Source organism: Vidua chalybeata, chromosome 16, assembly GCF_026979565.1.
Source record: "Vidua chalybeata isolate OUT-0048 chromosome 16, bVidCha1 merged haplotype, whole genome shotgun sequence".
In the NCBI taxonomy this organism is placed as follows: Eukaryota; Metazoa; Chordata; class Aves; order Passeriformes; family Viduidae; genus Vidua; species Vidua chalybeata.
Genome location: NC_071545.1, coordinates 7,585,545 through 7,598,707, shown reverse-complemented (window position 1 = coordinate 7,598,707; position 13,163 = coordinate 7,585,545). Strand labels below are relative to the sequence as shown.

The 13,163-nt window shown below is 40.6% G+C and overlaps 1 protein-coding gene across 3 annotated transcripts in view; it reads right to left on the bottom strand.

The window, feature by feature from the left end:
- Window positions 1–5,115: 5,115 nt before the first annotated feature.
- The window catches only part of BMERB1 (bMERB domain containing 1), a 57,860-nt gene continuing 49,812 nt past the window's right edge, over window positions 5,116–13,163 (bottom strand). For all 3 annotated transcript variants that reach the window (XM_053957827.1, XM_053957823.1, XM_053957826.1), the window contains exons 3-6: window positions 11,108–11,181; window positions 8,159–8,273; window positions 7,016–7,098; window positions 5,116–5,620 (exon numbers count right to left, since the gene is read on the bottom strand). In XM_053957827.1, coding sequence (XP_053813802.1) covers window positions 5,508–5,620; window positions 7,016–7,098; window positions 8,159–8,273; window positions 11,108–11,181 — 385 coding nt within the window. In that variant the 3' untranslated portion in view covers window positions 5,116–5,507. The remainder of the gene's footprint in view (window positions 5,621–7,015; window positions 7,099–8,158; window positions 8,274–11,107; window positions 11,182–13,163) is intronic.

Sequence of the window (13,163 nt, the reverse complement as noted above, 5' to 3'; positions counted from 1 at the left end):
GCAGTTACTGTCTCTTACTGCTCTCCATGCACGGTCAGGGTTTTATTTTGAAAAGAACCTGTGCTATTTATCATGATAAAGAGAAAAAAATGGAGAAAGGGGTGTAAATTCAGCAGGTGGATGTCAGGTGTTCCTCCTCAGTGTGTCTCCCTTTGAGATGTTAAAATTGTTACAAATAAGGTCATGTGAACGTTAATAAAGTTAATGAGTCACTTTTGAGCTATAATAGCTTTTTCCAGCTTGAAGGTGGTAATTATTCAGGAACTACAAATAAGGCAAATTTCTTTCACTGGAGTGTTTTGAAATTCAAAATCTTAACAAAACAAGAAAATGCAGCTAAACTGAACTGTTTTGTCATCTCACAGCTTCATGGAAAAAAGTAAGGACCTGGATGAGCTGTTCCCGACTTTCTCTTTTTTGGGTCTGTTTGTTTTTGGTTTGTGACATATTCTCACTCACAGAACTGTTAAGTGGAGTCTGGAGGAATAAATGTCAGGCCTGTTGCAGATAAGCAATCACTTGACCTTACAGAGTACTTGTTCACTAAACAATTTAAAACTACCTAAAAAACGTATTGGGAAATTCTTCATAAACAATGTAATAAATACACTCTTGGAAATAATGAATATTCCTCTTTGAAAGGAGGGAACAGGTGGTTTATAAAAACTTCCTAGAGCAGCACCACAAACCCTATAATCGCTACTCTGTAGTTTCATTTTTCAGTAGTTGTGAATGTTTTTAAGTAAATGAATGTGTAAAATCCTTCATAGCACATGGTATGTGATTACCTTCAAAAGATGAGTTTAATTTTAAATGCTGCTTTGGTTCTGCGCTGCAAACATTCTCACTTCTTTTTTTCTCATTTTATGTTAAGCCATCTGTTTTAACTTGGTAAAAAGGTGGTGATGGAAATAGCTTTAATTTTTTTCTAAAATTAATATGGCTTATTGTGCTTGCCATAATGTAACAGGACAGACTAGTTGCATGGTGAGCTATGGTTTTACTCCTATTAATAGCATTTTCCTAGCAAGCATCACTTTAAATGCTGTATTCCTTCCTATATAACTATTTTTGTTTAGTATTACTTAGGTGGATAAAGACAGAAAAAAATTGTAATTCAAGTGATTATTAAAATGTAGTGGCTTGTAGTGCTATATGTATGCTACAGAAAGCAGATTGACCTAAATAGAGAATGCCATTTTACAAGAAATTTCTGAAATGTCACTTCAGGATGTTATTTGAGCATGTTTTGACATGGCTGTCAAAGCACTATTGTATGTCATGCCACGGCTCAAGTTTCAAGTCAGTCTTTCAGTTATTGAATTCAAAAGTGAAGAACTGCATCCTGCCTGTGTCATGAAGGAGAAAAACAACAAATTCTTCTGTTGGTGTAGCTGGGATGAGGTAATTGGCTGCAAGAAACTTGATACCAGCTGCAGTCATCTCTGGTTTTGTGATCAAGCCTGTTAAAACCCACTGATCTCTGAAACTGATGAGATTCACTTTTTAGGTATCAGTTTAAACATCTCTTGTTGTCTTACCACAGTTCTTTCAATCTCCCATGAAGTGTTGTTGTAGAAAACTGCCTTTCAGTAAGGAAGAAGAAAGCAAAATTAATGTGAGGGGGGATCTCCTGTGAGACACCTTACTCATGTGAGACCAAGTTGCTGCTGAAGCTGTCAGCACCAGGCTCAGCTGCTGAGGTGTTCTCAGCATCCCACGTGAAGTGTTGTGTGCACATGGAAGGGAGAGGAGGTTTTGGCCTTTAGGTAATGTTTTTGATATCCTGTTTGAAAGCAGCCTGCTTGCCTGGCTGTTTACAGGATGGATGAGATCACATGAAACAAGATGCGTTTTGGTAACAATGGTAGCATTTGTGCTGGGGTGAAGGAGGATTTTTTGTTCATTTCAATAACACCACAGCCCTCTTGGCTTGGCAGTTCTGATACTCAGATAAGTTGGGACTCATATTCTCAGTGTAGGGCTGGGAACTGTCTCTAATCTGTGCAGGCTCTGGGCTGTAGTGAGGTTCCAAAGTCATCTTGGAGCATGATGACAGTGGCTTTTTGGGTGGGTTTTCTTTATTCAGTGAGAAAATAGTTTATTTCAGTAGCATCTCAAACTTACCCCTCAGCATTACTCCTTTTGTGCAGAGTAGTAACCTTATTCTTTTGAGACGTGTAGCAGCACAGGAAGTGCATCCCATTCCACTCCACTACCAACTTCTCCCTCAGTAACAGGAACAAAGGCTTAGTATAACACAGCAGCTTAGTTTATTTGGAAATATGTTTAACTTGGAAGAGATTCAGTAGGTCTAGGGGAAGGTACAAGAGAACCATTTGCTGGTGGAATTGGTGATTTGTACAAATAGCACTTCAGCACTTTTGTTTTTCTCAGCAGACCAAGATCCTTTCCTGAACACAGTCATGTTACCAGTGTGTACCTTACACACCTTACACATTCTTCCACACACTCTTCCTTTTCCAATGCCTTGCCTTCTTTCTGAAGTGATAAATAGCCAGGATTTCCAGAAGAGATATCAGGTGCTTCCATCAATGTCCCTCTCTGCTGACAGTGACTGATACCTGAAAATCAACTCTGAAATGATGCCAGTTACTCCATGTAGTCACCTAAAGATACTTGTCTGATATATGGGGATTGTATAATGTGTTGTGCTCACAGGATCATGGAAGTTAAAAAGCCCCTAGTTGTTCTTGGGATATTCAGTGGTTATTCTGGTTTTTACACTTCCTTCCTAAGTTTAATTTGTTTAATTGCAGCCATTAGCTTTGACATCAGCCATAAGGGCTCTGCTGTGTTCTAAATAGGCAACACTAAACCAGTGTTGAACACAGTTGAGAATCTGACCTTACAGTCTTAAAAATCCAGGACTTTATTGCTAAGCAGCATCACTGACACACTTCTGAAGGAACCACTTGTGCACTGCAGGCAAGCTCTTCAAGTCCACCCAAATAAACAGAAATTAAGCCTTTGCTAATTAAAAACAAAAACTGGCATACGGAAAACCTTCCAGCTGAGCCAAGCTAGAACTTCTGAAAAATGAAGTTCACTCTCATTAACACTGCTAGAGTTCAAGTCCCTTTGGGGCACTGGCTGCCAGTGCTTAACTGTAAGAATATCGCACATTCCTACTTGCTGTGTTTCTTCTTGCTTTTAATTAAAGGAGATTGCTCTGTAGCCTGGTCATGAATGTTGCTTCCCAGGAATGTCTGTTTCTTGCTGATGAAATTTTTTCATGGAAACCTACATTGCACTCACTTCACTTTATTCCCAAGTGCCTGTGGATCCTGTGCAGCCTGTAGGGATCACCCCAATCATCAGCACAGCCTGGGTAAACACTCATGTGCAGAAGTCACCTCGAGCCTTAAAAACCATGTGCAAAGTCCTTCTGGACCCTTTATTAGTGGCATTCACAGCTGATCCTCCTCAGGTTTAAAGTTTGGTGCTTCACTACAGCTTTTTCCCTGATACCCATTTGCCTTTATTAATGACACTGAACATCTGCCTCTTGCCTTTAGATACTGACAATTCCTGTTGTCTTAACTGGGTACCTGTGGAATTTTTCAGGAGCCAATGGGTGTGTCTTTCCCTCCAATGTGTATTTTCTCCCCTAAAAGCAGTTTTCCCCATAACTGTGTAAATGTACACAGGTGCCATGCAGAGTCCAACAGGTACAGACTGTGACAGCTACAGAGCTCAATGTGGTGCTGCGTGTCTCAACAAGGATACAATAATCATCATCATACATGAGAGTCAGCCTTTGTTCCCTTTCCTGCCTCTTTGGTCAAAGTAATTAAAGTGCTTCATGTCTCAGTGGAAACCTTTTGTGTATTTTCCTTTGATCCTTAAAACTTAAGGTACTCAGGTCGGTTTTTTGTCTCAAGTGAGTCTGCAATACTAAAATTATTCTGGAAATGCAAGTGTTTTTCATCAAATCAGTCAGTGCTAGGGATTAGGTTTTATTTGTAAAAGGATAGTCTGAGTTACTTTAGATGGGGTCTATTGCCTTCAACAACTTAATAAGACACTTTTTCTCTTTAAAAAAATAACTGTTTATCCTTTTGGGGTAACTGCTGTTAATTTTTTCTCCTTTCCTATACTGTGGTTCCTTGGTATATAAGCACACACTTCACTTAGCTGGCTTCACAAAATGGAAGTTCCTTTTGCAAAATGTTATTTTAGGAACTTTTTGCTATCTTTTGTTATTTCTAAGCCTGAGATTGTCACACTAGATCCATGTACATTTATTTTACTATTTACACCTATCACAGTACATTTATATGGAATACCATCACACAGACAAACCAGCTACTGACAGCTAATATAAAGATATTAGATTCCACAAGCTTAATCTGCATAGAGACCAGAAACACACTTAATGGTGAAACACAGACAAGTATTTCTGTATTTCCCTTAATTTTAAACCCATTTTATATAAAATGTGATCTTCCTGCCACAAATACCTACTTCTGTATTTGTATATTTGTCTTGTGGCCAATTTGTCTTGGGTGTCTTGTGTCTTCCTATGCTTTTTTTAATGGATAATTTATATTTCTTGTGGTCACAAAATATACAATTAATACTTGTTTTTTTAAGCATGGTTTCAATATTTGTTAAATTTTGTCTTCTGTTCTTCTCCCAGCAATCTCTCAGTGATGTGTAATCTCCTGCTGCATGTAGCTTGTAAAAATGGACAAAACCCTGGGTGAATATTTCTCTTACTTCATGAGACGTGGAGATCTAAAACAGAAGTGACACAACCTTGGACTGCATCATCAACTTGCAGATTACTGTAGCTGTGCTCTGCTAAAGCTTTGCCAGGGATTTATTTCCCCTGGTGCAAGCAGTATTAATTTGGCTTGAGTAACTCTGATATCATATGGGATATAAAAATCTGTAGCTACTTGCAGCATCCTTGTCACTGATCTCATTCTTTAGGAAGAATTCGAAATGAAACTCCACAGCAAAGCAGTTGAACATCACACAAGTTTGGTATTTTGTATGCAACATCAGTTATCCTACAAATGCTTCCTCTACCAGTTGTGCTATATATAGCATTGCTACTTGTGGCTTTTGTTCTGAAAAGTAGCCAAAATAGGAGAATTTGGTGATTTTTGAGTGCAGTTTGTCACGGGGGGAGAAGTGTACAACATATTCTTCTAAAGTTATAGCCTATTAAAATTGCTGTTTTACACCATACTGGATTAAAAGCCCTTTTCATTCACCTCTATCACGGGGGTTTTTTTGTTGACTCTACTGCTGATCTCTTCTGGTCCCTGGACAGCCACTATATAGATTTCTTATTTCTTTTGTTTTTAGGCATGCGTGTAGAGTGATCCATGCAACAGTGAAGAACCTGCCATTGTCCAGTCCATAGATTACACTTGTGCCAGCTGCTCTTGCCTCCCTCAGCAGCACGCTGGTGGTTCCCCTCACCATCCAGTTCCACTCCATGAAAAGACAAGCAGGGTGGGAAGCCCAGGGCTCTACATGATGTTGCACTGTGTGGCCCCACAACAATCTTTAATAATTGCCAACCCTGCCTTGGCAATGGTGGGCTTGCTTGGAGGAGGTTCTGCCTTCTTTTCTGCTGGGCTGCCTGCAATGTTCAAAACAGGACACCATTAGAACCAAGAGCTGCTCAAACTCTTTCCTCCTACTTCTGCCTTAAAGGGTGCAAACCTTTCCCACCCTCTCTCCACCCACCCTGAATTTTTCAGCTCCAGTTTGAACAATACACAATACACAGGTGGTGACCTGAGCTGATAGGTTTGAAACTGCTCAGAAAGTTTTATCTCTTCAGGGAAGGGTTTTAAATGGATCTAAAGAATCCATCCATCTCAAAGGGAGGGTAAGCTTGCATCTGGTTCAAGGCAGGTGTCCCTTTTCACAGCCATGGGGTCAGAAAATGGGTCCTTTCACAAGGTCAGTTCACTGTTTAACTCCCAACAAGGAAAGGAGCTGAAGAACAAATTCCTTCTCTCATTGGCTTGGATGTTGTAATAAAGAAAACAAGATAAAAGTAGGTTTTCATTTTTCAGGGTGAAAAGAATATTTTTATCTTTAAAACTGCATTTAAAAGCAATGAGAAAGTAAACTAACAAGGGAGATGAGTCATGCTCCCTGTGACTATGGGGGTATAAATAATTAGTGATGTATCTTAAAACGTCTCTTCTCAACCTTGTACTTGAACTTCAAGGTCATTCCAGTCCCTCTGGGAACTCTTGAGCAAGATCTTGATCTGTGCAAAATGGTAGAATGTTTGATACAAACTCTTCAGCTGGTGGACTTTTTTAAGAGGGCACTGCTCTCACTTGACTCTGCCTGAGAGCCCCTCTTGGGTCAGGGCAAAAGCAATTTGTGAACTTCTAGAGCTCCTGCTGTGGCTGTGACTGTTCTGTTTGAAAGTTGCAGCTAAAAGCTTCTGAGGCATCATGAAATCCACTTTGTCTCTCAGAAACCAGTGTGTTTCCATTCTGCCTACAAGTGATTTGGGTTGGGGTGATTCAAAAGCCTATTTCTGATGGGAATACGTAAGAAATTTGGGTCAGCTGTGGAAGTTTGCAGTCTTTCCTCTAGTTTCCATCTTGACTGCAATAAAACAGGTGAACTTGGTTTCAGATATGCCAGCAACGACCTGGAGAGGTTTTTTCCCATTATTTTTGCAGAAATAGATAGGAAAATTATTATTAAAAATCTAACTGCTTAGAAAAGCAGTTTGTGGCACTGTGTATACAAATATACTTTGCATATTTAAAACATGCAGAGCAATTCTGAAGTGGCCATAGGTGACTGAAATTCAGTTTTAAGGGGTATTTTGGTATCTGAAGTCTAAGTGGCCAGCAGTTGCTGACACCCTGAGTTGGTTCTAGGTGATCTAGCTAGCTTCACCTAGCTTTTGCCAGAGGCTGCCCTGTGAAAATGCTCTTATAATCAGTTGTCTTTGGAGTTCCTCCTTTTGCTCTTGTTTTTTTCTTAATGATTAGGAACTCACTGGTAGGAGACTGTGTTGCTTTGTCGATGGGTTTTAACTTGGTGCGAAGGAACTCGGCCATCTCTCGGTCTTCTTCTTTTTCCCTGGTGGAAAGAAGGAAAAGAAATGTTAAAGGAATGACAGTTTTCTCTGTAAATGGGACAGCAAAAGCTAGAACAGCTAGGATCAAGTCACTAGTAAACAATTAATTCCTTTGCTATTTTTAGAAACAATTTTGCCACTAACTAAAAATCAAAATATTTGCCTAAATTGCAACTGCTGCTGAGGCTTTTGCAATTTGCACACAGGGCTCAGTGCGAGCTCTGGGTTCAGTTCTAGCTCAGGCTCCTTGTCAGCTCCTTGTCTGGCCAGCTCTCTTTGATCAGCTGCAGGACTGGCAAAAGCTTTGCCAAATCCTCTCTTTGCTTGCTTAGAATTCCAGTGTGTTGGAGGAGATATTGTCATTTTGGATAAATGGATTGAGTCTTTACTGCTGAAAGAGGGGGGAGTAAGAGCAAAACTGACTCTCTGTAGAGTGTTGATCTCAAATAAAAGATTGGATTTGGGTGCTGGAAGTGAACTTTTAAGGAAGCCTACAACTTTCTTGGCAACTTTGTGCTAATACAGAGATGAAACCCTGCAGAACCTCTCATGTCTTAGGTAGGGCTGTACTGCTGAGTGCTTTTTAGTTGGTTTGGGGTTTTTTGTTATTTGGGTTGTTTTGCTATGACAAGATGGGAATAGTAGTAATCAACCTGACAACATGAATAATTAAAAAAGGATTTTAGATGTCTACAAATATGCCCCTTGTAGAATTCCATTTCATGTCTACTTTTTATCCTAAGAGAATTCCCTGGTAGCAGCATAAATACTTTTCTTTTAAATGGTAAATACCCAGACTGTTTCTGGTAGGAAAATAAGAGACCAAAGCTCACTGTTATTCATGAGATGACTGAATCATTAATGGGATAAAGAGCCACAGAATTAGAGTAATCTCATTTTAATGTTTTTCTATGGAAAGAAGAGGAGGCTTTTAACTTGGTAAGTTGTTTTGAAGGACCAGTTCTCTCCCATTAATGTTGATTTAAATTTTGTCACTTAATCTATTGTATTATTAGGCTTGTGGAATGTCACTAAGTAAGTTCAGTTGCTCTTGGTTCTTACCGTAATCTCTCCACCTCTGCATCATCGACAAGAAAATCTCTTTTTTGTACCAGTCGATGAATCTTCTGAATCAGTTCATCCTCTCTTTGCTTCTCCATCTTTGTTTTTTCTTTTTCTGGTCAAAAAGAGAGAGAAGAGTGTATTACTTTGGACTCTGGGGAGCGTGAGGGGGTGGTGTAGGACGCTGCAGATGTCTGAGAATCAGCTCTGATTGAAGTCAATGGTTTTCCAGACTGAGTCACCAAAACCCCAGCAAGCTGGGTCACTGCCTCTTTGCTCTCCTCACTTGCTGCTGTTGACTCTGATCAGCTTAATGATCTGAAGGCTCTGAGGGGTTTGCTAAGCCTGCTTTTAATACTCAGTGACTCTGCAAGACATTGCTTGGAATTTTTTAAGAGCTTTGGCAAGAAAATAGTTCAAGATGCTTTGTTAAAATCCAATGTACAAACTCCATTTGACCTCAGGGGAAAGGAGATCACACCGAAAGGAACTCTGTGTTTCAAGACAGCTTTGGCTGTTGAAAACAACACTTTTTTTTTTTCTACTCTGACAAGGCAGGTGAGCTGCAAATCCCCACAAATAGCATCAATTGTAAAACATAGAAAAATAAATGCAATTTTATTTTCCCTGCACTGCACAGATCTGAGTAATTAATATATGTCCTTGTTAATTGGCCAGTCTAGAATGGCTAGGTTGTCTATAAACAACAATTTTTGTGGCATGAAAGATGTGCCTGTCACAAACTAAAAGTCATAAATGTTAGGGATTACAGAGCTGTCGTTTCAGGCTATAAAGCAAATGTATTTAAGACAGAGCTCATCAAACCTTGCAAGTTCAGCAGAGATGAGAAAGCCAGAGGTAAATCCAAGCTCATGTATTTCCCTGAGAAGCTTAAAATTTTGATCAGCTATGAAGACACTTGGTATTAAATCAAGATTTTGGTGTTTGGGCAGTAGAACTGTGTTCAGAGACCTGCACAGTTCAGTACGGTGAGAGCTGGGGGAGGAACAGTGAGCTGCCTGCAGTCTGATGCATCTGAGCTGTGTTATGTCTGCTGATTTAAGTTATAAGACACCTTAAATAGCTAAATTAATCAGACACTTGAAAACAATTGATTTTAGTACAGATTTTAAAAAAAGAATGCTTAGAAGTCGCAGCTTTTTCTTGCTTTGTCTGTTATGGCTAAGGAGCAAGGACTCTTCTCACTTCTGAAGACAGAAGCTACTTCCTACTTCCTTTCAATCTATCTTTTTCCTAAATTATAGCTCTCCTATTATATCCTTCAGGAAACTGTCTGCTAAAAATATTAATATATGTGGCAAAATACTGCATATTCTGTGCACTAAAAGATTGATACCACATCTACTGAAACTGGCTAAACTGTGTCTACTGAAACCAAAGAGCTGTTCTCTATACAAATCTGTATTCTTACAGGAAAATTGTGGTAGAGATCCTGTGAATGAATCCATTCCTGGAAAGTGTTTTTCTAGGTGAGGCACATGCTGTGTCAGCACTTAGTCAGTGCCAGCAGCTGCTTTGTCTTTGTTAAGACCAAGCTCTTGTGACCCTGCCTGGAGATGCTGCTGCTGGAACGTCACCTCTTGGATTCTTAAGTTTGCTGAGATTTGTGAAATTCTAAAGAGAAACTGCTGTCTGTGGGTCTCTGCTTGAGGCCTTGAGACTGGAAAATAATTTCTGAAAGATAAAAAAAAAAACCCAAACAGCAGAAACACCAAAAGAATGAAAGCTGATTAACCCTATCTGTTAGTTCAAAGTCTGGACAGGAAAGTTTGCAGATCAGAAAAGTGAGGCAAGGGGCATCATTCACACACAGTTTCCAGGATTTGTAATCCTTTCCATTTGAACAAATAATGAACCAACAGTGTTATTATCAAAAATTTTAAATGTGAACTCTACTAAGAAGTATAAGGAAAGAAAAAGAAATATTATTAATCTATTTCTGTTAGGTACAAAATGTGGCAAAGTTTTTACACAGCTAAAAGTGAGTGGTTTCAGAGTAGATCTCTTTCCTGTGTCACAAATCCCCTTCTTCCTCCTTTCTGAGGACAAAGTTGTCCTTCAAAGTTGCACAATAAAATGTGAGGAGGAAAAATTAGGACAACCAAAGGATGGTCAAAACTTGGACTTAATAGTTAAGTGGGAGCAGTTAAGCAAATTATTTCTGCAGGGTGCTGGAGGCTGTGCAGTAATATGTGGTGTAAGTGGCCTGCTGCAGTTGCTGAGTGTTTTGCAGGATCTGTCTATTTTTTCCTTGAAAAAAAAGAGTAAGGCTGTTGTGGATCATCTAAAATGGCAAAGCTGTAGTGAAGTGGAATTCCTCACTGACGGCAGCTGGAGTTCTGAGCCAAGGACTGCAGAACTGCCCACAACTCTGTCCCTCCTTCAAACAGTGAATTTGCAGAGATTTGTTGCAAAACACAAAACAGAGTTGTGGGCCTTGCTTTTTGTGGAAACCTGTTCTTCTTAATCCTAGAAGGTAGATTTAACTACAGGTGTGATAATGGATTGGTGTAGCAAGGAAAAAATCAATCACACTCACAGTGCTGGTTATAAATCCTTCTCCTCTCCCTCTTCTATCTCTAGCATCTCAGCACTTGTCTTTTCTACCTGACAATCTCTGTGCCACTTGGTTCCCTTGAGATTGCCAAGGGAGTGCAAGAAATAAGGAATGTGCTCCTTGTTTGAGTGATATTTGCAGGGCTGCTGCCATGGGAGCAGTGAAATGCAGCATGAAAAGAAATTTAGAGACAGAGATTAGAGATGGGCAAGAAAATGGGAATTAAAAATGAGGACTAGAGGAAAGAGATATGAAACTCCACCTTGTGGGGAGGAGATTCTGATTGTTGGGGCATGGGTGGGTGATGCATGGGTGGGGATGGTGTCAGGAGCACAGGTGTTATCCTAATACTGGGTGGAGACAGCCATTACCTGGGATTGCTACCAAACTCTGCAGCTCCTGCTTAAGGTTCATAATGTCTTTGCACAGCTGGATGTCATCCATCCTGCAGAAACAGAAAAAGCATGGTCAGACATGCAAACTCCACTCTGTGTTGATGGGATTGGCCAGATCTCACCTGAGTGCATGACCCTGGCCTTGCCTGGGACCTGTCAGCCTGAAAGGGGATCCTGACTCTCTTGGCTCACCAAGTTGAACAGAAAGCAAAGGGTGTTCAATACTGAATGTCCAGTGAGCCCTTGATTACTTGTCTTACTAGCTCTAATTTGTGTGTAGGTTCATACCTGTCACTGTGGATAATTTCAGATGCCTTTTACTTTCTTGAACATCAGAGAACCTTCTGGAGTGGGCACCTGTATCCATAATGGTCCTGGGAAAAGACAGGTGTGCCATATTGCACTTACTGCAGCAAGAGCTTTCTCTAGGGAAAGAGCAAGAACAGCAGAGAGCCTGGGAAGGGGCAGCAGAGGGTGATAGATTATTTGGCACAGGCAGGGCAAGGTTCATATTCTACTGCCAGCTTTCTTTGTGACCCTACTAATAATTCAGTTCTAACACCAGAGAACTGGAAACTGACATAATTTGGCATTTATCTGGTGTTGAGGTTTTGTGCCTTGGGTGAATGTCCTCCATGGTTGATGTTTAATGCTTCAAATCCTTGATATGTGCAGAAAGTCCATTAATGTTAAGACAGAAGACAGCTTAAATAAAATAAAATAAAAAAAAAAGTAACATTAGCAGAAACTGCACCTTCAGTTCTCATTGAAATTGCTGCTTCTCCTGAGAGCTGCCACGCTGAATCATTCCCCTGGAAGGCAGCAGCCTTCAGCATTAGCTTCCTGGCACAGCTTTTATTCCAGTGCCTCAGCCACAGTGGCAGCCAAGGCTCAGGTGTTGGCTCCAAGGGCAGCATCTGGGGCTTTCATTTTGAGATCAACCCCTGAAGAGCACAAAACCCAGCCTGTGTGATTAATTGTACATTCTCAGCTTGGATCTCACCAACACTCTCCTTGCCCACGGATCTCTGTGCTCTGTTTCTCACAGTGCTGTGCTGAGGGGTGCACTGGCTGCTGCCTGAGCACCTGGAGGCAGCTGAAGTGCCACCAGAGCAAGGGCTGTCACCGTGGCATTTCAGGAGAGGAAGGCTGAGGGGGTGTGTGTATGTGAGAGAGAGCCCCCAAAGGACAATGCAGCCAAATTATTGAATTAAGTGAGGAATGGAAAAAGTAGGTGTTTCTGGCACAAATAAGACTTTAATCACAACCCAAGAGCTTTTACTCTCCTTGCCGCCTCTGCAAGGAATGCAGGTCTCTGCAGGGAGCTGTCCTTCAGCTGCTTTGCTCTTGTTAGTAAAACATGTTGATCCTCCTGTTATTTGCTGCTTGGGTTAACTCCATCTTGCCTGTTCTGCTACTTTCACTGTGCTGTGACAGCTATTCCTGCTGCCTTTTTACCCCTCTCCTCCCAAAATATGACTGTGAAATACCTCTCCTAATAATCTTTATTGCTGACCTCTCTTCCTTCTTTGTGTACCCCTGTCACTTCCACTGGGATCTGTTCTTTCACTGCCCATCTGTCTTGTAAGACTTGGTTTTATTGGGAAGATCAGCATGTTTGCCTCAGGACTAGAGCGTGGTCCTTTGCTCTGTGTGTTTAGGGCACTTGGAGGCAGAGATGTTTTTACTGATGAATATTCTTACTTAGGCTCCCCATATTACTCACTCTCATCCCAAGCAAAGCCTGCTTTACTCTTGAGATCCATCACACTTAATGGTACTGGAATTACTTTTATCAATTAATCTTAAACGCTGTCCTCCCAGGAGAGTCAGTATTCAAAATGTGCTGGGATATGAGCAAGCCTCACAGCTCCTTATCAGTTCAGTGCTCATGCACTTTGGGTGTCATGTTTGTACATTTGACTGAGATGACCATGTCTAACAAAGATGAGTTTCTTGGCAAGAAATGTTCAATATTGAACTGCTGTATTCAAATGATATCAGGCCACACTCTCAACTAGTAAAGAGAACA